The following is a 25,577-nucleotide window of genomic DNA, read 5'->3' as shown; positions in this document are numbered from 1 at the left end:
TGTTAAGTTATTCTCCTGACAGCTGAAAATAGAACATGAAGGACACTCAAACTGATTTATAAGGATTATTTGTAGAGCAACCTTATGATTTGAAATGATTAGTTTCAGTCTTTTTGACTGGAACTTCCCCAAACAGGAAGTGCCTTCCATAATAATATAAAACATATTAGACTCGTTAGGAAAAAGTGGATAGCCAGATGAGTTTTAATCCCTCACATCTAGCAACATGTCACTCCCATACACTCAGTAATTAGCAAATGACAAAGATCCAACAATCTAATTTCCAGTGGACAAAATCATCTGTCGCCCTTAATTTTTTTCTTGTACGAGAAGCCGTTGCACTCAGTTATGTCACAATAGAGAAGAACAAACAATCACAATTTTTATTTCATGCTGTCTTTAACTTCCTTAAATTTGTTCATCCACTTTGTCCTATATCTTCAATAGGAGCTACATGAAGACTTCCTGTACTCTGAGGAAGTAAAGGGAAAGATTCCAGGCGATTCTACTCCTCCACTGAGTGCTGCTGTTCTATCCTGCTTCCGTTCTCTTTTAACCCGCCAGCAGCCGCGGCTCTGCCACTCTCTCATCAGCTTCCTTCAGCATGCGGACCGCTCCAGAGACCATGTCTTACAGGACGTCTTCATCCAGCACCTCACTGTGAGAGTGAGTGAGCCTGTGGAGGAGAGGGATGAGAAATGGGTGGAGCAGGTGTGTGCAGTGCTGGCCTTGGCACCATGGGGGTCAGAGAGGTCAGGTGCTGAGCTAGAGACCCTGTGGAAGGGATTGTGGTCAGCTAGAGAAGGGCTCATGACGGAGGAGAGGATTCTGGGATGTCTACTGAGGCCGCAGGACCAAGCTCTATTGACTGCATACTGCTCCACAGCACTCAGACTGCTCAAAGAGAAACTACTGGGAGAGGCACCACACACACATGGTGAGTCAGGTAACTGTAATAATACAAACAACCAGGTAAAGAATCACATTTTGTTTCCATAATAATATTATTTTTTTTATGAATCATGTAGCTAAATCCTGACACTGTAACACTAGTAATAATAATAATAATAATTCATTACATTTATATAGCGCTTTTCTAGACATCCCAAAGCGCTTTACATATAGAAGGGGGGAATCTCCTCAACTACCACCAATGTGCAGCATCCACCTGGATGATGCGACGGCAGCCATATTGCGCCAGAACGCCCACCACACACCAGCCGATTGGTGGAGAGGAGACAGAGTGATTAGGCCAATCAGGATATGGGGATTATTAGGAGGCCATGATGGACAGAGGCCAATGGGCAAATTTGGCCAGGATGCCGGGGTTACACCCCTACTCTTTATCGAAGGACATCCTGGGATTTTTAACGACCACAGAGAGTCGGGACCTCGGTTTAACGTCTCATCCGAAGGACGGCACTCATTGACAGTATAGTGTCCCCATCACTATACTGGGGCATTAGGACCCACAAAGACCACAGGGTGAGCGCCCCCTGCTGGCCTCACTAACACCTCTACCAGCAGCTACCTGGTTTTTCCCAGTTGGTCTCCCATCCAGGTACTGACCAGGCTCAGCCCTGCTTAGCTTTAGTGGGAAACCAGTCTTGGGCTACAGGGTGATATGGCTGCTGGCTAATAGAGTTGTCTGTTTTGTTAATGATCAGTAGCTGCTTTTCCACTGTCTTGCCGAATGGTTCCAGTTGTATTTAAACGGTTAAGCAACGAGAACGGTTTGGCCCTATGATGGAAAAGTGACTAACATGGACCCAAAAAGCTGGAATGGGTTTCACCTTGTGTGCCATGTTTTAAGGAAGTGAAGACAGACAGTATTTTTGCCACCTCTATTACTTTAGACTTTTCACACTTCTGCTCATGTGGTTTTAGTTCCCCCCCAAATGTTCTCAGTTGTCACACCATTTGCATGTGATATAATTTTTTTTGAGCAGACATCATTGTTTGTGGTTTTGATGCATGTGTAAAACTCATCTCTATTCCCTTCTAGTCGACTTGCCTGATCTGGAAAGGGTCATGCTTGGCCTGTGCTGTCATGGCGACAAGCGTTTGGTGTGGAAAGCCATTTACTTTGAGTGTTTGAGCAGTGGAAAGCACTTTCTTGAGCAGGTCTTGGTAGGTGTACACAATCAGGCATACAGTAGCCTGCAAATAAGTGTCTGCATCATTAAAATGTAATTTTTTAATCTTTTTCTGCATTATCACCACTAGCTATGTTCAGAGGCAGACAGTATTGAATTATTTTTTGCTTTCAAAGTAATTTTGTATATGTGTATGTACTTTATCAGTGTTCTTGTTGGGAAAACTTTTACTTCACAGCATTCCAAAACAATATTTTACTTTTTACTGCAATACATTTCATATTGAATATTATTTAATACTTAATTACATTAAACATGTAGTACTGTATACTTTTACTCAAGTATGTATAAAAAAAAGTATAAGTCAAATACTCAGTTAACATCTATCCATCCATCCATCCATCCATCCATCCATCCATCCATCCATCCATCCATCCATCCATCCATCCATCCATCCATCCATCCATCGTGATAAGAATTTGTTCATATCGCCTACCCCTATTTGGATGGAAACATTGCTACTCTGTCTAATGTCTTATACTTGGTCAGTTAGGCTAACTTAATAAAGTTTTGTTCTTAACCCCCCCCCCCCCCCCCCCCCCAAAAAAAAAACCAAACAAACAAAAAAACAAAAACAAAAAACAAAACAAAAACAAAACATGTATAAACAATGCTCTCATGAATTTTTTTTTCATGTGAGCAAAATTTTTCTCCATTGGGCGTACATATTGGTTAAATGAGCAAAAACTTTTTTTATACCTGTATACTTTTATACCTTTTTTACATTGTACATAAACACAAAAAATGGTTTCTTCATGCAGTTGTAACTTTTATTTTCTATTTTCTATATAAAATTCCTATTTTATTTGAACCTTACTGTAACTTGGTCTTATATTAAATCATATATATATATATATATATATATATATATATATATATATATATATATATATATATATATATATATATATATATATATATATATATAAACAAAAAAGCAGTTAATTCAGAAGTCACTAAATTAAGCACATTTTAGGTTGACTGAGAATTGTTACAGAGCTTTTAACTGTACAAGTCTTTACCAAGAAATTATATAAAAAATCTCTCCAAGAGTCAGGACAGTTAAATCTTTATAATAATATAATATAAAATGAAAAACATTACACTGAGATGGTTTAGAGTGACCATAATGTGTTTTTATACAGTTAATTGTTGGCTACAGGCAGCATTAAACTATCAAAATAAATGTTTGTTTACTACTTATGAATTTCCCAAATTCATAAGAAGTTTTTTCATAAGGGGTTTTCAAAATTTTTAATGGCAAGGATCCCTAAACAATCCCCCTGTGAGATCAATTCTTTATTAGGTATATATATATATATATAATATATATATATATATATATATATATATATATATATATATATATATATATATATATATATATATATATATATATATATATATATATAATATTTATTTATTTGCTTTAAAAAACAACACTAATTAAATGGATCTAATTGCTAAATATATTCAAGTAAAGCCAACAACTGTATTATAGTTATCTAAACATCCCTGAAACCCAAACCACACACACATCTATTTAGACTGATGTGTTACCGAGGTATTTTAAGAGTTCATGCTATACTTGTAGTGGGTGTAACTGTAAATGTCTCAGTTTTGTTACTATTCTGTGCCCATCATCGGTTATTTCCACCACTCAGTCAAGCCATACTTCTTTAAAACATGATGTTTTATTTCACATGTCTTTGCATTTCATGTTGCCTCTCATATTGAGCTATTTGGACTGCAAACATGACAGTATTCTTACAGTGACTGATTTGGCTACATCATTCTCTTTCTATGAAACCTGTAAGTCTCATTCACAGATTCTAACTCTATAGCAGTTGAACAGAGCACTGCAGTTATTCCTTATTTAAACTACAACAATCAAATTGATTTCCCCCCACATTTTGCATTTGTCTGTCCTCTGCGCTGCATTTTACTCTTTCTGCATGGCCGCCCACATGCACAGCTTAGAGGGAACGTTGTTTATAAAAGTGTGTAGATAAAACAAGCAGCACAAACTTTCCTTTAGTGGTATAGTTCCAGTGATCCATCTTCTGTTGTTTGCAGCTTACCGGTTTAGATCTCATTAAGAGGGAGGAATTCTCCAAACTGGAAACACTATTGCAGACTGAGTTTCAGCCTTTGTCCCGCCTCTTGTTGTTGCTGGGCTGGATGCATTGTCAAAGCCTGGATTCTGCCAAGACCCTTCTTAAAGTCCTGCATCACCAACAGGTTAGCAGCCAGATATTTGATTGACCCACTAAGACAGATATTTCTTTGATATATGTATGAAAACAATATTAGACTGATGTTGCAAACGAATAGTTGCTCAAAAATATTAAACACTTAAAAAGCACTTATTACAACTACGCAGTATCTTGGTTTATAAAAAAACACAAAGACTGTTTAATTATGTGTCATGTGAATAATTACACATTAGCGTATGTACATGTGTGTGTAAAGGAAAAAATAAGCCTCTTTATTTCTTTCTCTCTGTAGCCCCAGACCACTGATTCAGTATTGAGTGAGTTAGCCTGCACTCTGTCCTCTCAACTTGCTGTGCTGGAATGGTGCGATCAGAACAATCCGTGAGTTAAAACACTACATTTTTACATTAAATAATTTCCCTTTTTGGATGAATAGCTATTTGTTCACCAAAGTTGGTGGTTGATAAGATTTTTTTAATTAAGAAGTGTCTTATGCCCACCAAGGCTAGATTTATTTGATCAAAAATACAGTAAAAACAGTAATATTGTAAAATATTATTTCAATTAAAAATAAGAGTTTACTATTTTTAATATAAATTATATTTTATTTAGTCCAGTGATAGTAAAGTTGATCTTTCAGGAATCTAATGAATCATTCTAATATGCTAATTTGATGGCATTTCTTGTTATTAATGTTGAAAACATTTGACATTTTTTTCAGGATTTTTTTATTAATAGAATGTTCAAAGGAGGATTTATTTGAAATAGAAATCCTTTGTAACATTATAAATGCCTTAATTGTCACTTCAATTTAAAGCTTCTTTGTGGAAAAAAAATCAACCATTGAAATGTAGAGTATGTATTTAGTTTTTTTGTTCACTGGTATGCATACTTACACAGAGGGATATCCCATGATTCCTTGCTGAGTCACTTACACATGCTGGACCATCACTCTGCCTTGTATGTTCTGCACTGCCTGACACCGTTGGCCAAGTATGAGGAGCACAGAGTGCTTGAGCTACTGCAAAGCACAGGTATAAGAATCACGCTGTCACACTGGGTTCATTTACATTCACACATATCTGCTAAACATTTACATCTATGTTTCTCATTTGTAGGAGATCCTTCATTAGTGGAATCACCCAACTGCTCTGTCCAGCGAAACATTACTCTGTTTCGAGGTTTCTGTGCCATGAAGTATGCTTTGTATGCCATCTGTGTGAACGCACACATGCACACCGGCTGCCTGGACTGTGTGCCTCAGCATAAGCAGCAGACAGAGGCGGGGCAGGGGGAGGTGCCAGCTGAAGGTGACCGTGCTGCTTTTTTCCTCTAGGAAAACAAAATGTTTTTTTTTGTCTGCTCCCATTGTTATATCAACCTGAATAACCCCTTGATAATATACAGTCTTGTTCAAAATAATAGCAGTACAATGTGACTAACCAGAATAATCAAGGTTTTTAGTATATTTTTTATTGCTACGTGGCAAACAAGTTACCAGTAGGTTCAGTAGATTGTCAGAAAACAAACAAGACCCAGCATTCATGATATGCACGCTCTTAAGGCTGTGCAATTGGGCAATTAGTTGAAAGGGGTGTGTTCAAAAAAATAGCAGTGTCTACCTTTGACTGTACAAACTCAAAACTATTTTGTACAAACATTTTTTTTTTCAATCCTGTGAATCACTAAACTAATATTTAGTTGTATGACCACAGTTTTTTAAAACTGCTTGACATCTGTGTGGCATGGAGTCAACCAACTTGTGGCACCTCTCAGCTGTTATTCCACTCCATGATTCTTTAACAACATTCCACAATTCATTCACATTTCTTGGTTTTGCTTCAGAAACAGCATTTTTGATATCACCCCAAAAGTTCTCAATTGGATTAAGGTCTGGAGATTGGGCTGGCCACTCCATAACATTAATTTTGTTGGTTTGGAACCAAGACTTTGCCCGTTTACTAGTGTGTTTTGGGTCATTGTCTTGTTGAAACAACCATTTCAAGGGCATGTCCTCTTCAGCATAGGGCAACATGACCTCTTCAAGTATTTTAACATATGCAAACTGATCCATGATCCCTGGTATGCGATAAATAGGCCCAACACCATAGTAGGAGAAACATGCCCATATCATGATGCTTGCACCTCCATGCTTCACTGTCTTCACTGTGTACTGTGGCTTGAATTCAGAGTTTGGGGGTCGTCTCACAAACTGCCTGTGGCCCTTGGACCCAAAAAGAACAATTTTACTCTCATCAGTCCACAAAATGTTCCTCCATTTCTCTTTAGGCCAGTTGATGTGTTCTTTGGCAAATTGTAACCTCTTCTGCACATGCCTTTTTTTTAACAGAGGGACTTTGCGGGGGATTCTTGAAAATAGATTAGCTTCACACAGACGTCTTCTAACTGTCACAGTACTTACAGGTAACTCCAGACTGTCTTTGATCATCCTGGAGGTGATCATTGGCTGAGCCTTTGCCATTCTGGTTATTCTTCTATCCATTTTGATGGTTGTCTTCCGTTTTCTTCCACGTCTCTCTGGTTTTGCTCTCCATTTTAAGGCATTGGAGATCATTTTAGCTGAACAGCCTATCATTTTTTGCACCTCTTTATAGGTTTTCCCCTCTAATCAACTTTTTAATTAAAGTACGCTGTTCTTCTGAACAATGTCTTGAACGACCCATTTTCCTCAGCTTTCAAATGCATGTTCAACAAGTGTTGGCTTCATCCTTAAATAGGGGCCACCTGATTCACACCTGTTTCTTCACAAAATTGATGACCTCAGTGATTGAATGCCACACTGCTATTTTTTTGAACACACCCCTTTCAACTAATTCAACTAATTGCCCAATTGCACAGCCTTAAGAGCGTGCATATCATGAATGCTGGGTCTCTTTTTTTTTCCGAGAATCTACTGAACCTACTGGTAACTTGTTTGCCACGTAGCAATAAAAAAATATACGAAAAACCTTGATTATTCTGGTTAGTCACATTGTACTGCTATTATTTTGAACAAGACTGTACACTATACCAGTTAAAAACATTGCACACATTAAAAGTGAATTTAACATGATCTTTCCATTTAATTTTCTCATTTAGTGAGCAAAAATACAATTTAATCACAACTTTAGTGCTGGGGAAAAATTAATTGTGATTAATCACATCCAAAATAAAAGTTTGTATTTATATAATACATAATACATGTGTGTCTATTATGTATATATAAATAAACACACACACGTATACATTTAAGAAATATTTGCATGTGTACAGTATATAATTTGTCTTTTGTGTGTGTGTGTGTGTGTGTGTGTATATATATATATATATATATATATATATATATATATATATATATATATATATATATATATATATATATATATATATATATAAAATATATATTTGAATAAAAATATAACATATTTTTGAGAGATTCAATGGTATTGTTTAGGTTTTTATTTTTTATTATAGTTTCAATAATTTACTAAATTCTATGGTGCAGATATTTGGTAAATGTTTCTGTACCATGATATATATATATATCATTGCACCACTTTTTGCAAGATAGAAATTTCCACCCTGAACTATGTTTTATTAAAAAATTGGACAATCAAAAGGTGATGATTTAATTTTTCTTTCATTCCTTACACTTCCCAGGATGCTCTGATTTGTTACAGCACTACCTATCGGAATGTCAGCTGTACCTAGAAGCTGTTCCAGCATTATTCCGTTTGGAGCTCTTGGAGAACATTTTCTCCCTCCTCTTCCTGTCCGACACTGACTTCAGCCCACAAACAGATCAGGCTAGCACAGGCACCCAGACAGACACTGAAAGAATTACAAACAGTACCAAAGGTGTGAGTATGACAGAGAGCAACTTAAAAGTAGAAAATGTTGGCAAGATGGAAGGATTGAAGGAAGAGGTCCAGTATGGAGAGTCTGAGCAGAGAAACCCTGAACTGGGCCATCTGACATCAGGGTGTCGGGGTTTTCTGGTGGATCTGAGTGTGATGGAGCGCATTCTACGGCTGGTGAGGGAGGGCTTGGAGGGTGTGTGTGGGGTTGGGCAGGAGGACGGCAGGGCGCTTGCGGGTGATCTGGAGTTGGCAGAGAGTCTTGGATGTTCCGTTACCGTGGAAACGTTCAGCACCCGGTTACAGAGATTGTCTAAATACACAGCAGAGGCTCAATGGAGACTGCAGATTGTTACTAGTAACCATGGCAATGGGAATGGTGAGCAATATTATGGAGGATTTTGATATTCATACTGCAAGTTTTTATTTTGATCAAAAGTGACCGTATAAGACATGTGTAATGTTACAAAAGGTTCTTTTGAACTTTCTATTTATCTAGAATCATTAAAAAAATCATGATTAAGCAGCACAACTGTTTTCAACATTGAAAAGATAATAATGTTTCTTGAGCACCAAATAACCAAAAATATAAACTGTAAACTTTTGACCAGTAGTATTTGTATTTACGTGTGTGTGTGTGTGTGTGTTTGTGTTTATAGATGGCTTGTACCTCCCATCTCCTCTCCCCAGTCCAGCACTTCCTCTGAAACGCCAGGGTAGCAGCAGCAGCAATTCAGGTGTTCGGAGGAAGAGAAAAAACCACCGGCATCGCTCTGAACGTCATGTGTCATCCGAAAGACAGAATGGGGAGGTCAGCACTAGTACCTCAGGTCTGTTCACGCACACACACACACACTTACAAAAGCTTTTCCCACTACATTGTTGATGATTGGTCATGTTGCCTTGCAGATGGTGGTGTGTGTGCTGGTGCATCGTGCCACGGAAGTGAAGCGTGTCCGTGTGGTGGACCTCACAGCTGGCTTGTTCCTGCGATGCTCTCCCCTCCTGAGTCCCTCCTCATCGCATGCATACGCAGAGGCAACTACATAGAGGCCCAGCAAGTGAGATATGATGTCATTTCCTAACATAACACACCAGAGAGATGATTTTGGCAAAGTGAATGTCTGTTAAGAATATTTTTTTTAGCACTTTCTGCACTAATGCTTTGTGAGCCTACTCATTTGTCAGTGTTGTTTCAGAGGCATGTTTTGGGGCTTTTAAATGGTATGGGATTGTGTTATGTTTGTTTATTAGGTGATTGCAATGTACGGTTTGGAGAACTCTGAGTGTGCAGGTGAACTGGTCTTTATGGACCGGTACCGGGAGGTTCTGAACGAGCTGGCTCAGGTGGAACAGAAGATAGAGAGCCAGTCACTTTCTTCATCATCCTCATCTTCAGAGGGTCTGGGCACCCTGGGTGTTGCTTCAGGGAGCAGGACCAGAATGGGCAGCAGCAGCAGATTAACACTCAAGAGTATTGGGAGTGCAGCAGCTGCAGGTATTTAATACACACACACACACATACAAAAAATTCTTAAGAATATTTCTATAATGTTATAATTTCTTGCGGCTAACCCCTTAAAAGAGTAAAGTGTGCCTTGTGAAAGTGTGCCTCTTTGCTATCTTTCTTCCCTCAGGCATAGCTTTTTATTCCATTTCTGATGTGGCTGATCGTTTACTTAGTACCCCGAGCCGGCCGATACCTTGTCTAGAAGACAGCTACTGGCTCTCTCAGTGCTCTCTAGACTCCCCAGACCTTGTGCGACCACTGGTGGAAGAGTTGAGCCCTGCAGCTATGGCGGCCTTTGACCTCGCCTGCTGTCAGTGCCAACTGTGGAAAACTTCACGGCAACTGCTTGAGACTGCGGAGAGAAGACTCAGCGGCTTTCTGGAGGCCAGAGGTGAGATTACATCAATTAGCTTTATTTGGGCCGTCCTTGTTGCTGAGGCCTGTTGACTTATTGTCCCTACCGTAGGTGTACGAGTTGATGCAAAGGTTCCTCACGCCATCGGTATTAGAGGCTTCCCTTCAGTACTGCAACAAATCAGCAAGGTCCTTAACAGAACCTCCGTCAGCAAAGGCACAAGTAAAACAGGTCTGAAGTATCCACACACATTTTTTTAGTTAAACATTATATAACCTCTATATTTTAACGTTTTACTTTCTCTAGACTCTAATGGGGAGGAGAATGCTGTTTACAGCCCCTTTGGCTGTAGCGCCCAAGAAGTGCTGCTGTCTTGTCATTTAACTCTAACAGAAGAGAGTATCGCCTCCCGTCTAAACCTGTATCAGCGCTTGGAGGTCACGCTTCAAACCCTGACCTCTGCCACCAACACCTCAGGTACTAGCAAAGTGAGCTAGCCATTGTTTTTGTTTCAGCATGCCCTGAAACTTTATGGGACACTGAAAACTTTTTTTTTTGTTCATGGATTTGCATTGACAGATTTTTTTTCAGCTTATTTCAGTAAATAGGGAGGGGCTTTTTAATTCTTAGTTTTCTATAGCGTGACCCCTTTGAGTTGAATTATTAATTTTGGTTCCCATGCAGTAGACGCTCTAGTGGGGAGTTCTCTCCTGACAGCGCTGGCTGAACAGGCTGGTCTCAGGCAGTCTGAACTGGATTCCCACCCGGTACGAACTGCTATGAAACAACTCCTACACTTTCTTGACCAGCTCTGCCTGTTTGAGCCTGACAGCGCCCCTGGCAGACCAGATTACATACGCAGCTTCTTTGATTACGTCAACGTGCTGGCTTCAGTACTCGTGCGCAGTATGTGGTCAGAGGGTAAGACCAAAAATACCAATAAACAGAACACTTCAAATTTCATGTCTATGTTCAACCCAAAATTCTGTCATTAATTACTCATCCTCATGTCATTCCAAACCCATAAAACCTTTGTTTATCTTCGGAACACAAATTAAGATATTCAGATGAAATCCGAGAGCTCTCTGTGCAGTACTTCCAGAACGTTATCTTACTATTGGCCCGACACTTGTCATGTAACCCCCACGACGTATGCACGAGTTGTTCTGGAGGGGTCAGAGAGCTCTTTTCATTTGTGTTCTGAAGATGAACTAAGGTCTTATGGGTTTGGAACACTGTGAGGGTTAGTAATTAATGACAGAATTTTCATTTTTTGGGTGAACTAAACCTTTAAAGTGATAGTTTACCTAAAAATTAAAAGGTCTGTCATCATTTACTCCCTCAAGTTGTTCCAAACCTCTATGAGCTTCTTTCTTCTGCTGAACACAAAAGAAGATATTTTGAAGAATGTTTGTAGCAAAGCAGATAGAGCAACCACTGACTACCCTAGTATTTTTTCCCTACTATGGTAGTCAATGGTTGCTCTATCTGCTTGGTTACAAGTATTCTTCAAAATATCATCTTTTGTGTTCAGCAGAAGAAAGAAACTCATACAGGCTTGGAACAACTTAAAGGAAAGTAAATGACAAAATGTTCATTTTTGGGTGAAATGTGCCTTTAAGAGCTCTGAGTCTGATATTTGTGATCTGATCTCAGATCAATCCATGGAGGTGAAACTGGGAAATCCTCTTTTACTGTTGCTTCAGTCGCCTAGCCAGCTTCTCTCTCTCCTTGTGTTTGACAGACAGGTGTCACCTGACAGGTAAGGAAGGATCTTAGGTCTTTCTGAAAGTGCTGGACTTCACAAATGTACAAACATTTATATTCAGTCATATCCTTTTCTCTTTGCAGGGTTCTTTCTCTCTTGCAGCAGGAGCAGTTGAATTTAAGTGTGCAACAAGTTGTAGTTCAGCGCTGCTGTGAAACTCTCCCTCTCTGGGATTCTAGAGCTACGACCTTTTCTCAGGTGCAACCGAGCATCACAGGGCTCAGCGGTGGAGCGTTCTGCCCGGCCAGCATTGCCTCAATTTTCCAGCAGCATGCTCAGGAGTGTGTCCCTTCCCTCGACCTCTCTGACCTTGCCACAACCTCTGACCCCAGCTCTGAGTCTGAGGTCTCAGTGGAGGACACATCTGCTACATCCACCAGCCTCTCCACCTCTCCGCCCTCACCGCCTTCATGTCCTCCTTCTTCTTTTCTCCTCACTCCATCTGCGCTGTCTTTTCTGAAATCCCGTTCCCCTCTTGTTGCCGCCCTGGCCTGCCTCAGCGCCAGTCGGGGTGGGGTGATTCGGGCAACTTCCTCCGGCTGGTCAGGCTTGCCTTCATATTTTCGTGGATCTGGGCGTAAAGAGGCAGTTTTGGACGGAGACCAGATCTCAAGAGAAGGCGAAGCCCTGCTTAAAAACTTCCCTATCCTGAGAATGTACTTGCGGTCCATGGCTGAGCCAGTTCTGGGGGTCTCGTTGGAAGCAGAACAAGGTCTTGGGATGGCTCTTTGTGGGAAGCCCGTGGTGGGAATGCTGTTTTCTGGCCTGCAGGGCAATGTAGCGCAAGCAATGGCTGCTGACGCATTCCAGCAATCCCTAAACAGTAGCGATCTGAACAGAGCCTTAGAGCTCCTAGAGCTTTATGCACAACCCTGCAGCCAGGAGGGGGCCCTCCGGGACAAACTACTAGCATGCGCTGCTCTGCAAGGTAAGATTTCTCTCAGATTTACAGTACCTGCAACAGAATCAGGGATTGACTGTGACAAAAATACCTTTATGTAAAACAAAGATACTAATTTAGTCTATTCTGTTCTGGGTTTTGTGACATTTTAGTGACCTGTAACTGCAAGGTTATTCTTTTTGTCTGTATTATCTCTATTCACTATCTTAGGTTAGTGGTATTAAAGTCATTATAAAACGAAAAGTAGGGACATATTTTCATCCATGTTGGGATTTAAATGGATTATTTAAAAATGTGGGATGGGGGGTCAGTATAAAGCAGGGGGGTAACTGGATTAAATGATGGAAGTCCTGAATACGTTTCCAGTTATTATTATTATTTTTTTAAAAATTAAATTAAAATCAAAACATATACTTTGCATGGATTAATTTTTCATGATAAGATATATAATCTACATTAAGAAAATAGAGTGAATTTACATTTCATTCTGACAGCTGACTTTAATCCTTCCCTCGCGGGTAAAAATGACCCAAAGTCCTAAAATTATACTTCATTTTTTTGGTCCATTTTTTTAAAATATTTTTTTTTATTCACCTGTAAATGATTAGATTTTTATCAATAAATAATAGATAAGCAATAATTTAAGTAAATTATTCACATTTGTTCAAATTAAATTTAAAATAACACAATATCATGCATAAAATATTTTACATCGGTTGTCTTTGTTGACATCTTGTGAAAAAATTATAATCTTGCATTCATTCCTATAGGGGTAAAAATTGACCCATGAAGGAAGGATTTGTAACATTTTTACATTTCAACCACAAAACTCCTTGAATCCAGTCAAATTGTTTTAGTGTATATATGGTTCACGTGCAACAAAAGTCCTAGGGTCTTGGACCACTCTGGTGTTTTTTAATTTTCCGGTCAAAATGACCTGAGGGAAGGATTAATGTGCAGCTTATAAAATGTGTTTTTTTGAGTGGGTAAAAATAGAAAATTCTCTTTGACAAGAGGATATTAATTTATTATTATATTAATTTACTATTATTAATAAGGATGTTTAACAGGTAACTATGTCTTTTTGTAAAGAAAGCAGCAATGTGGAGCAGTTGTTTCGTGTAAGGGACTGGGAGCTGCGTGGACGTGTGGTTCTGCAGGGTTTGGACCGCTGGCCTTTACAACACTGTTTAGAGTTGCTGCAATTCTGTCTCAGTGACCAGAACACCCAGGATCCTCTACGAGAGCAGATTCAGCAGAGGAAACAGGAGCTGGACATGTACCAGCGGGTCAGTCTGACACAGCAATTCTCTTCTGAAACCTCTTTTGGCAAAAGGAAGTCTGTTTTGCAGTTTGCTTGTATTTTTAGGTGTTACTACATTGCCATAATTAAAAAAAATCTTAAAGACTCTTTGATGTGCATAAACATGTCAGCATGCATTGACAAGAAAAAAGCTTTTATACTGTCATCTTTATCGTCTGTCGTCTGTATTTATAAGCTCCAGACAGAGGCTAAAATTACTGTTATGTTTTCAGATTGCAATCAGTGCCAGTTTATGCACACATATGCACACAAATGTAATAGGCATATTTTAGAAGGTGGCTGATGACATCATTTTGTTGTTTAGATGCTGAGTTTGCAGCCACCGTTGCCATGCGAGACGTGGCAGGAGTTGAGGGAGGAGTCTACAAAGAATCCTGATTCTGTATTCAGTCTAATGTTGGAGGCCAGGGTGAGACTACAGAACCATAAAAAATAAAAAAAAACACTATCTCGAAATTATTAGTACAAATGAGTTTTGTATGAAAATAGGTGTCACTCAGAGCTGTCACTTAGATATCCGGTTGCATCTAAATGATGTTTAAATTGCAGTAATAACAGAACTATATCAGCAATATGTGGACAATTAGCATTTTTAACACTTTTGTTTTTCTGGCTTCCAGATTGGCGCTTGCAGGGTAAACTTATTTCCAATAACAACAATAGGCAGACCCTAACATGCTGATATTTGTGTATCAAAGTCTTTGTTCAAATTAAATATTCTGAAAAATGCTTGAACTGCTGTGTTACTGAAAATCTCAACTGCGTGAAGACCCAGGACTACGTTCACTTTATGAGCTTTAGGCCATCACAAGTGCTAGTTGGTTTAATTATAAATGATGCCACTTAATGTAAGTTAGTAATTTCATACTATGTGTATTCTTAGTGCACCTGTGCATTATACTCTGTGTGAAAACTAAGAGATTTTCGGATATGGTCAATAAATTCAACAAGGTAGCAAAAAAGTTTATGAAATTTGATAGTAGATTTGGTGACCTTGGTGTATGTCTGCAGCTGTTTACTTCAGATCAAAATTCTTTCCAGAGTAAAAAACAGAAGATTAGAGTGAATTTGGGTAACATTTAAGTCATTCTGTGTGAAATGGAGGGGGTTAAGGATTTTGGTAACCTGTTATGCTTCCTTGTCCAATACAGTGACCCTGCTGTATATCTGCAGCTCTTTACATCAAACCAAAAGTGTTATTTTAATAAGAGCATAATAATATAATAAGCACAGATGCAGAGCAGAACTAATTTATACCCTGCAGTCAGTAACATAATTTGTGTCTTTTCAGGAGTTTGAGTTGTGTGGCCAGTGGGTGCAGCTGTATTCAGTTTCTGATCAGTCTCGAATGCAGCTACAGACTGAACACCTGCTATACCTCCTAGAACAGAATCACACAGAAGATGCTTTCCAGGTGTGTGTTTTGTTGGCACTCAATTTGAGTAAAGAAGCATGTGATTGTATTGTAAAGCATATACTGTACACTACCATTCAAAAGTTTGGGGTCTATTGATTTTTTTAAACTAGTTTTGTGTGCATCAGGGTTGCATTTAATTAATCAGAAAATACAGTAAAAATCACTATGTGAAAATAACTTTTTTCTATTTTAATATGCATTTTAAAATGTAATTTATTTATTTCAGCATTATTAATGCAGTGTTTACTGTCACATGATCTTTCAGAAATCATAATACAAATATGTTGATTTGGTGCTCAAGAAACATTTAATAATTTGTTTCATTTTATACAGCTCTTTTTCTGGGTACTCTTTACATATAGAAGGGGAGAATCTCCTTGACCACCACCGGGTGATGAAGCCAATCAGTATATGGGGCTTATTAGGAGGCCATGATAGAGAGAGGCCAATGGGCAAATTTAGACAGAGTCTGGACCTTGGTCTTATAGAATGTCAGAAAGTCATAGAATGGAGGACGGAATTTATTATCATCAATATTTAAACTGTTTCAACGTGCTGCTTAATATTTTTGATGAAACTGTGGTAGTTTTTTCCAGGATTCTTCAATGAATAGAAAGTTAAAAAGAACAGCATTCATTTGAAATATAAATATTTTTTTACATTCTGATTTAAATTACTTTACTGTCACGTTTGATCAATTTAATGCATCCTTGCTGAATAAAAGTATACATTTCTTAAAAAAAAAAAAAAAAACTTTCCCACACTTTTTGCAGCTAAATGCAGTTTGACTTCCTGATTTGCTTTGTAAAGCTCTTCTCAAACAAAAAGATTGTGAAAGACTTTGCTCCATGTCTCTCTCAGCTTTTAGAAGCTCTTTCTGATTCGATGGGTTTGGAGGTTAGCGAGCAAGCCCTGGATCGAAGACCTGGATTGGCTGCCTGCCATTTCCTGTCAGATTACCTCACCCTTCACTTCCAGAGTCAGATGACCCTTGCTCGGAGACGCCACATCCATGCCCTGCACCTTGGGTCAAAGGTAACAATGTTTGACCTAATCAAATAACTCATTGATTCACTTGCCAAAAGAAATAATCTCGACACAATAGTGTGTACCTGTTGCAGGTTCTGCTGACTTTGCCGGAAGCATCTCGTCAGGATTATTTTTCCCTGCTGTCTGATCCGCTTCTCATGCTGGAGCAGTTACTGATGAATCTGAAGGTAGACTGGGCCACTGTTGCCATCAGCACTCTACGGAGCCTTCTGCCGGCTCAGGACGCTGGCATCACCAACCAACACATTGACACCCTGCTGGCAGATTACGCCCGAAAGGCTCTTGATTTTCCTTATGCACCCAGAGAGTGGTCACGTTCTGGTGAGTTGGAGCAATGGATCAATTAATTACTATATTTCTAGCTGATTACAAACATTTCTTTTAATTCTTTTTGTTAGAGGTTTGAGAAAATTATATGAAGCATTGTTGTTTTCACTAATCTATTTATATCCCTCTCTTCTTCTGTCTCAGACTCTGTCATTAGTCTGCAGGATGCATTTCTGCAGTGTCCAGCCCAAGAGAGCTGCCCACCTTCTCCAAGCCACACCCCTCCTCCATCAACAGGTATAAGCTACACCTTTTTCATGGACCACCCTTTTCCTTCTCAGCCACACCCCATTTAGCAAGTAACAGCACTAGGGGGACATCGTGTTTTTAATTACTGATAATATTAAAATAGATAAGTATGTGGCACTGAAAGCTGGACATACACACTATTTGAATTGGGGCAGATTTTAAAACACTACGCATCACAGACTCACTATTTGGTTACAGAGAAAAACTGGGCATCATGCACTTAACAACTGAGTATCACACACTAACAGACTTGCAAGTCATTCCTAAGTGCTGGAATACGCTACATGACTTTTGCCCAAATTTTTGATCCGATTTTCAATCTGGAGAAGTCGAAGCTCTCAGTACATCGAATGCGCACTTCAAAATCTCAGCAAAGTAGTAGTTCATCTGGGTACTTTTCGAATACTGTCTATTTGAAAATACTACTCTGTTGGTGTACTGTTTTTTGTGTACTATATAGTAGGGAAATATTCCATATTGGATGCAGTGCGTGTTCTAAAATCGGCTTTAGAATATTTTTTAACACCAGGTGGAGTGAGGGTTTAATTAGCATATAGTTTGCCAGAGAGTAATGTTGCGTCCCAATTCACCTACTTATACTACGCCTTAAAAGTATGTACTCTTTTTGTAAAGAAAAATTACGTACTTTTGTGTGTGTAGCAGAACAAGCTTTGGGACATACTATCTTGTCATAAAATTGAGTATGCTTTTAACGGACGATCTGTTGCATAGTTACGAGCATCCTTCATGTCACTGTAAAATATGTATACCTATATCCTCCACATTTAATTCCTACCGTATTGCAGAAATGAAGTAGCATGTTGATCTACCACTCATGGATCTTTAATGCGGAGAAATCTCCTCATATTTTTGCATTTAAAAGTTATTGCCCAAACTTAAAAAAATATATATTTTGTTTAAAGTTTACATTATTTCTGCAGATGAAATATAACAAGGATAACAAATATTTTTTTATCAGGTAAAATGTTGATTTATTAATCACTCAAACCCCTTTATCTAAACCTCTCTAGTTAACCGCTGGACACGTTTTAACACTTTTTATTCATGTTTGTAGTTCTGAACCGAATTCTCCTCCAAAGCGCAATGGGTTGTGGGGAATGTTAGCTGGTAAAGTGTGCATGGATCCACACGTCCAAAACCTACCATCCACTTTTGGCTTACTTTTTTCAGAAAACTGTGCAAATCTGGGCAAAAGATGTATTTCAGCTTAAGGGGGCCATTCACATAGTAAATAGCAAGACTGCTTTCCAGTAAATATTTCTTATATTTGTGCCTTCTGTCTCAGTACACTGCAGATGCTTATTGTTAACATAATTCTGATAACCTCAAAGTTTAGTTTAGAAGTCATGCCTGCATACATTTTTTTCAGGCAGCACACCCATGCACACACCTTCCAGTGAGAGACGCCCCAGTGGGAAGAAGATCCGGCAGCTAGCCACACCTTTCACCCCTCCGGAGAAAACCCCTGACCGCAAGGACTGGATCCCAGACCACAAACAGCATATATGTATGGTCTGCCAGAGGGAGAGATTCACCATGGTAAGAGAGACAAGAGTATGAGATGGGGTTTGAATAAGATTCTGTGAGTTAGGCATCTCTTTAAGAATTTGAGTCTTAACATAAACCTTATCCTGTGTCAGTTTAACAGACGACACCATTGCAGACGCTGTGGCAGGCTGGTGTGTCATTCCTGCTCCAGCAGGAAGATGGCTATAGAGGGCTCTGAAGAGCCTGTCAGAGTCTGTGACCAATGCTACAACTTCTTCCACACAGAGTAAGACTGATGCGCACATGCCTATAGCATATTTCAGATGTGCACAAAGGCTACAGAACTTGTAGATGTTAAAGGAGTGCTGAATTGAGAAATCAACTTTCCCTTGAGCTTTTGGTATATAAAAGGTCATGGTAATATCCTCTAAGTTTCAGAGCTGAAAACGTCCTTGTTAGTCAAAGAAAAGCTTTTATAGACACCAAGCCCAGAAAACGATCGTGTTTGCATCTTGATGTCATCGACTGACAAAACACTGCCTCTACAGAATAATAAGCACGTGTAATTCAGTAGCCCTGCCCATCGACTCATGGAGCCGCTCAGACTGCGCTAGCCAGCAGCAGTAAACATGCCGAAGAATATAGCAAGATATTGCACTATTCCTGGTTGTGGAACTTGCAAAAGCCCAACGCTGTCTGCTATTCTCTCTCTCTTGACTTGATATTTAAAGGGCGCGCGTGTGTGCGGTTCACGGTTATATCGAACTATCGTGCGGGCTATGTAATACAAAAATAAGTCCAATCAATCGCAGGTGGATGAGAAATAAATCATTGTGTTTGTTTGATAAAGACGTACTTGAATTATTCCAGTTGCCGCTTTCAGAACAACCCCTCCCTCATGTGAACTGAACTGACAGGGCCATAGATATGACAGTATATTAAATATGCAATTCTTATCCAATCCTAGCTGTGGGCGTTTACTTCCAAGTCACCAGTGGGCACGCCCATCAAAACCCAGCATTTTGAAAAGAGCCTTAAAACCTATTTAGAAAATAGCCTTTACTTATTAGTTATGATGTTTTTGAATGTAAAAACCATACAAATGTCATTAGTTGACCTCAGAAAACAACATTATAAAAAATAAAAAAAGGCAGTTATATGACAATGTGTATTTAACAATGCATATTCCAAATATGGGATTGCATTTTTGCCACCTTTAAAAAGACTGAAAATTCTTGTCAAGAATTGTTTTAAGAGTATTATCTAAATTTTCTCTTTAGTATAAAGTATTAGTTGACCATAGTATATTTATATTGGACTATTAGGTAAGGGTTTGGGTAAGAAGAATATCTATAGTGATCTGAATAATAACAGAATAATAACAATTTCTTTTTGGAAATAATTAAATGCATTTTATTCAGTAAGGATGCTTTTTTTTTTAAGTAACATTCAATTTATATTTAAAATATATGCTGTTCTTTTGAACTTTCTATTAATCAGAGAATCCTAAAAATCACGCTTTACACAAAAATATTAAGTGCCACAACTGTTTTCAATTTTCAGTGTTTTAAAATGTATGAAAATAGAATTCTTTTAAAAATATTTCCTACTTTTACAGTTTTACTGTATTTTTTATAATCATATAAATGCAACCTTGATGAGCATAATAGATTTCTTTCAAAACATTTGAAAAAATCATACTCTGTAGTATATTTCTTTCTTTTTTTCACCATTTAAGGAACCAGAATCATTAAGAGGAATCAAAACGTAGTTTTTATATGATTTCATTCCAAGTTGTAACATAGCTGAAAAATGTATACTTCTTACTCTAATCATAGTTTTTAAGTGACGTTTTCTCTTTTGTTGTTTATTGCAGCTCAGATGAGGAGCTTGATCAGGAAGAAGGTAAACATGTTTCTGTTCGAGTCGTCATTTACACATTTTTTTCTCATGAGGTTTCCATATCTTCTATCTGAATGGCAAAACATTGATGCCTTTACTCAGATGATGACTACAAGATTATAAACTAAACTTTTCTTAGTAGCTGGCAGCCCTGCATCCATTGATGGAGTCCTGAATGGGGTTCTCAGTCTGCCTGAGGTTCCAAGAAAGCAGTATCGCCTGAGTCCAAACCCAGCAGAGAACCAGCAGCTGAAGAGCGAGTTCTACTATGAACAGGTGTGATTCTATACTCACAATGGAGCTGAACAAGTGCTTGTTTTTTAAAGAATGACAGTAAAAGAAATCTCTTTTGTGTTTTCATTTATATTTCTAAAAAATGGTCACACTGTGTGTTATAGGCACCCAGCGCATCCCTGTGTGTCGCTATACTGACTCTACACAGTGATCACGCAGCCTGCGGGGAGCAGTTGATTGGCCAGTGTCGCTTACTTTCTCGCAAACTGACCAATCCCGAGGTGGATGCGCGTCTGCTGACAGATGTGATGCGGCAGCTGCTGTTCAGTGCCAAACTTATGTTTGTAAACGCTGGATGCACCCAAGAGCCGGCACTCTGCGACAGGTAAGACACCTTTACTTGTGTAATCTGAACGTAATATCTGTTTTGCATTTTAATTTTAAAAGCATAAACTGTGAGTCAGAGAATTAAGTTGGTAAGTCAGTCACCTTTTCTCAACCAGGTTGCATTTACTTGATCAAAAATACAGTAACAAAATTATGAAACATTATTACAATTTAAAATAGCTGTTTTCTATTTGAATATATTTTAACAATTAATTTATTCCATTGATTGCAAAGCTGAGTTTTCAGCATCATTACTCTGTCACATGATCCTTCAGAAATCATTCTAAAATGCTGATTTGCCTTCTCAAGAAACATTTCACATATTTCACAAACATTTCACATTTTACATATTTATATTGTGCTGCTTAGTATTTTGTGGAAACAATATTTTTTTTCAGGATTCTTTAATCCATGGGAAGTTGAAATGAACATTACATGTCTTTACTCTCATTTTTGATCCATTTAATGCTTCCTTATTTTGTATAAAGGTTTTTTATATTTATTGTATTTTTTTTTTTTTTTTACTTTACTGACCCCAAACTTTTGAATGGTAATATATTTTTATTTCACTTGTCTTCAATTCATAAATTCATAGCTACATCAGTAAAGTGGATGTGTTGAAGATCCTGGTCAGTGCAAACTACAAATACATTCCATCTCTGGACGATATTCAGGAAACAACTGCAGTGACGCGCCTGCGTAACCAGCTGCTAGAGGCCGAACACTACCAGCTGGCTGTGGAGGTGAGACTGTTTCCTCAAGATTCAGAAGTAATAGTTCAATTAATGACAAACAAATACTCAGGATTTTCTTGCATCCATGGAACACAAAAGCCGATTTTAGGCAGAATGTTCATGACTGTATTTTCCAGCAAGCGAAAGTGAATGAAACTGGCACAAAATAGCAATTACTCATCTAGTCTCACATCTTGATTTGGGGTTTCATCTGCTTTTGTTTATAATGCTCAGGTGTCGACTAAGAGTGGACTGGACCCAAGCGGGGTTTGGCAGGCGTGGGGTATGGCTTCTTTGAAGGCTGGAAGTCTGAGCGGGGCAAGAGAGAAGTTTGCCCGCTGTCTGAAAGCACCAGTAGATCGGAACCAGCTAAACCATGGAGTGAGACTTCTGCAGGAGATCGTTCAGCACCTGGAGTCCACAGTCAAACCTACTCTAAGCACGGTAACGCTACACCCAGACCCTAAATGATTCTTGACTTTCCTTACAAGGTGTTTCTAAACACATTGTGTGTGTTTTTGATATAGACAGTGGATGAGGACATCTTGGCCTCTTTGCGCGAGCTGGAAGAGGCTCTGTCTGATTCTGCTCCTCTAGATTGCGCAGAGAGCAAAGTTCAGCGGTCTGGCTACTATCAGGAGTGTCTGTTTTACCTGCTCACTTACGGCACACACTTAAGCCTCATCAGTTTTTACCTGCGCCACGACTGCCTGAGAGACGCACTAACCCACATACACAGCAAGGTTCTGCAAACAGAGCACTTTTACATTTCGCCACCTTGGTATTATAAGGTTTTATCTGACATTTTTGTCTAAATATCGTTTTTCACATAATCTCTGTCATAATTTTGAGGATTGCGCATACGCAATAACTTTTTTTTCCGTTATTATGATTCGAGCATTTAGAATCTAAATTTTTGAGACCGTTGTTGTCAGATTTAATTTGGTGATTTCAAATATGAAATTGTATTGTAAGCTTGGTTTTGGAGAATTTGATGATTCACCATTCAAAGAGATAGGAGCTGCATTTGCATGCCTGAGAGGCGTTTCAAAGATGGCCGCCTTGTTGACTTGTCTTAAAGGGACTTTGGATAGAACCTTATAATGCCAAGGTGACAATTTGCACATTTATTATCAACTATATATATATATATATATATTTTTTTTTAAGTATTCAGCAAGGATGCATTCATTTGAACAAATGTGACCGTAAAGACATTTTATAATGTATATTTCAAATAAATGAAAACATTTTAAATACATTTTAAAAGTTCTTTTGAATTTTCTATTCATCAAAAAATCTGGAAAAATAATTGTACCACATTTTCAACAGAATTGTAAATATACAAATAATAAATATTTCTTAAGCACCAAATCATTTCTGAAGGATCATGTGATACTGAAGACTGGAGTAATTATGCTGGAAATTCAGTTTTGCCATTACAGGAATACATTTAAAGTTTATTAAAATAGAAAACAATTACTTTAAATTGTAATAATATTTCACAATATTACTGTTTTTACTGCATTTTTCATTAAGTAAATGCAGCCTTGTTGAGCATAAGATACTTCTTTCAAAAACATAAAAAATGTGTAAAGTTTCCAAACTTTTGACACACATTGTTTATAGTTTCTCTCTTTGTCTCTGTCTGTCTGTTTCTAGAAGTGTTCAGAGGATGTGTTTCTGGAGGGCATCTTTCAGCCCTGTCTTGAACGTGGGCGATTGGGCACATTGCAGGGTCTGTTAGAAACTCTGGACCCCACACTGGAGACGTGGGGCTGTTACCTTCTTTCAGCCTGTCAGTTACTGCAGCGCAGGGGACACTATCACTCTCTCTATCAACTTCAGCAGTTCATGATGGTACTTAAAACACATACACGCGTTCTCTCCTCTCTCTCTATAAGGTCAGCAGCGGCATGCTGTTAATACATTTCTCCTCTCTCTTTGTAGGATCACGTTCGTGCCGCTATGACATGCATCCGCTTCTTTTCACATGGTGCTAAGTCCTACCTGCAGCTGGGAGAACAGCAGCGCTGGCTGATCCGAGCCAAAGAGCACCTGAGAACTTACCTGCAGGAACAACAGAGCCGCAGGAAATCACACAGCTCCTCTTTCAGGAAGAAAATGAGCTCCACTGATGTCTCAAGGTATTAAAAGAAGGGGAAATTAAACAGTACTATACTATACACAGTAATATAATTAAATACTATTTAATTTCATTATGTATAATAACATAGTCAAATACTGGAATACTGAAGTTCCTCATTATTTTGGCTTTGGGCTGTTTCGCTGTGGTAACAGAACGTATATGTTGCAGACATGTACACACAATCGAGCTGCAGTTGGAAGTGACACGCTTCTTACACCGCTGTGAAAGTTCACCATCCAAGACAGCTGTAGGCCCCGTCCCCACAGGGAACAGTGGCCCACCCACTCTGTTTGGAAACAGCCCCATGAAGGTGGACGTAGCCTGCAAGGTGAGCGAGGAAAACATGCTCTTCTGTTTACAGTTTGGTATTTTCTTAGAACTAGATTAAATGCTCTACGGGTAAAGCACACCTTAAGTTGCATTTAAGACTTCAGTTCTTGACATCTTCGCTAATGAGAGAGAATCAATCTGAGTGGAGGGAGGTAATGGTGCATATCTATTCAAATGAAAATAAGTGAAAAAAATAAACTTTCAATAAACTATTTGATGATTAAAATAGACCAGAAAAGAAAAAACATTTATTGATTTGTTTTATGTTTGTATATTCTCTTTGTAAGTGTTTAACTGTAAGTATTTCCCTGAATAGATTCCAAACATGTCAGTTTGAGCTGATTGCGTGAGCTGAATGCTTGTTTTGAATCACGCAAGACTAAAAGTGTGTGCATAATGCTTTTTGTAGGGAAAGAGATACTTTATGCATGTGGTTAATAGCATTAACTGAACAGAATACTGAAACAGAAGCAGTGGTATTAACATTAACTGAAAAAAATCCTATTTCCTAACATTTAAACTGCACCTCATGCTTTAAGTGCTGTACTCTAAGGTTGCATTTTACACTACAGCATGACTTTATTCTCTTAATTGGAGATGTATGTATCCAATTTAGAGCCACATTTGCAAGTGGCCCAACTGCAGATGGCGGCAATTTTTTTTTTGCTGTTTACACTTATGCTACTAGATCTAGTCTGTGCCAAATATCTATCCATTTATTCCATTTTTTTTTTTAACTCTTGTATTTTAAAATGTAATTCATGGCTGGAATGGCAAAGCTGAATATTCAGCATAATTTCTCTTCAGTTGTCACATGATCCTTTTAAAATCATTCTAATATGCTGATGGTGCTCAAGAAACATTTATTAATATTATTAATATCAATGTTGTAAATGTCATGCTGCTCCCTAATATTTTTGTGGAAACATCGATACATTTTTTTTCAGGAATCTTTGCTGAATAGAAAGTTCAAAAGAATAGCATTTATTTGAAATGGTAAAGACTTTTCCAATGTTAAAAATGATTTGTCACTTTTGATCAATTAATACATCATTGCTGAATAAAAATATTGGTTTCCTTCAAAAATAAATCTGATTGATTTCAAACTTTTAAAGTAGTGTACATACAGTAGTCAAAACTGGTTGACAGTGCAATGTGGAATAAATCTAACAGAGACTATAGATGAAATCTGTTTAAAATAA

General features: G+C 38.3%; 1 protein-coding gene across 4 annotated transcripts in view; it reads left to right on the top strand.

Moving 5' to 3' along the window:
- zfyve26 (zinc finger, FYVE domain containing 26) overlaps positions 1–25,577 on the top strand; it is a 30,748-nt gene that overhangs the window by 2,365 nt on the left and 2,806 nt on the right. Inside the window, exons 4-36 of one of the 4 annotated variants that reach the window (XM_067420677.1) lie at positions 448–937; positions 2,006–2,130; positions 4,233–4,397; positions 4,665–4,753; positions 5,273–5,406; positions 5,491–5,682; positions 8,033–8,608; positions 8,889–9,059; positions 9,139–9,290; positions 9,484–9,727; positions 9,867–10,130; positions 10,206–10,316; positions 10,401–10,571; positions 10,779–11,015; positions 11,751–11,856; positions 11,946–12,790; positions 13,856–14,052; positions 14,392–14,496; positions 15,379–15,501; positions 16,366–16,539; positions 16,626–16,875; positions 17,026–17,118; positions 18,521–18,690; positions 18,792–18,925; positions 20,516–20,544; positions 20,681–20,817; positions 20,940–21,160; positions 21,758–21,905; positions 22,131–22,340; positions 22,424–22,639; positions 23,559–23,756; positions 23,847–24,043; positions 24,214–24,373. In XM_067420677.1, coding sequence (XP_067276778.1) covers positions 448–937; positions 2,006–2,130; positions 4,233–4,397; positions 4,665–4,753; positions 5,273–5,406; positions 5,491–5,682; positions 8,033–8,608; positions 8,889–9,059; positions 9,139–9,290; positions 9,484–9,727; positions 9,867–10,130; positions 10,206–10,316; positions 10,401–10,571; positions 10,779–11,015; positions 11,751–11,856; positions 11,946–12,790; positions 13,856–14,052; positions 14,392–14,496; positions 15,379–15,501; positions 16,366–16,539; positions 16,626–16,875; positions 17,026–17,118; positions 18,521–18,690; positions 18,792–18,925; positions 20,516–20,544; positions 20,681–20,817; positions 20,940–21,160; positions 21,758–21,905; positions 22,131–22,340; positions 22,424–22,639; positions 23,559–23,756; positions 23,847–24,043; positions 24,214–24,373 — 6,834 coding nt within the window. Of the gene's footprint in view, positions 1–447; positions 938–2,005; positions 2,131–4,232; positions 4,398–4,664; positions 4,754–5,272; positions 5,407–5,490; positions 5,683–8,032; positions 8,609–8,888; positions 9,060–9,138; positions 9,291–9,483; positions 9,728–9,866; positions 10,131–10,205; positions 10,326–10,400; positions 10,572–10,778; positions 11,016–11,750; positions 11,857–11,945; positions 12,791–13,855; positions 14,053–14,391; positions 14,497–15,378; positions 15,502–16,365; positions 16,540–16,625; positions 16,876–17,025; positions 17,119–18,520; positions 18,691–18,791; positions 18,926–20,515; positions 20,545–20,680; positions 20,818–20,939; positions 21,161–21,757; positions 21,906–22,130; positions 22,341–22,423; positions 22,640–23,558; positions 23,757–23,846; positions 24,044–24,213; positions 24,374–25,577 lie in introns of all 4 variants that reach the window. The other 3 variants (XM_067420676.1, XM_067420675.1, XM_067420674.1) reach the window with 3 other exon arrangements.

Source organism: Pseudorasbora parva, chromosome 17 (assembly GCF_024679245.1).
Source record: "Pseudorasbora parva isolate DD20220531a chromosome 17, ASM2467924v1, whole genome shotgun sequence".
Classification (NCBI taxonomy): Eukaryota; Metazoa; Chordata; class Actinopteri; order Cypriniformes; family Gobionidae; genus Pseudorasbora; species Pseudorasbora parva.
The sequence above is the reverse complement of the archived record's forward strand: the minus strand, read 5'-3'. Positions and strand labels throughout refer to the sequence as shown.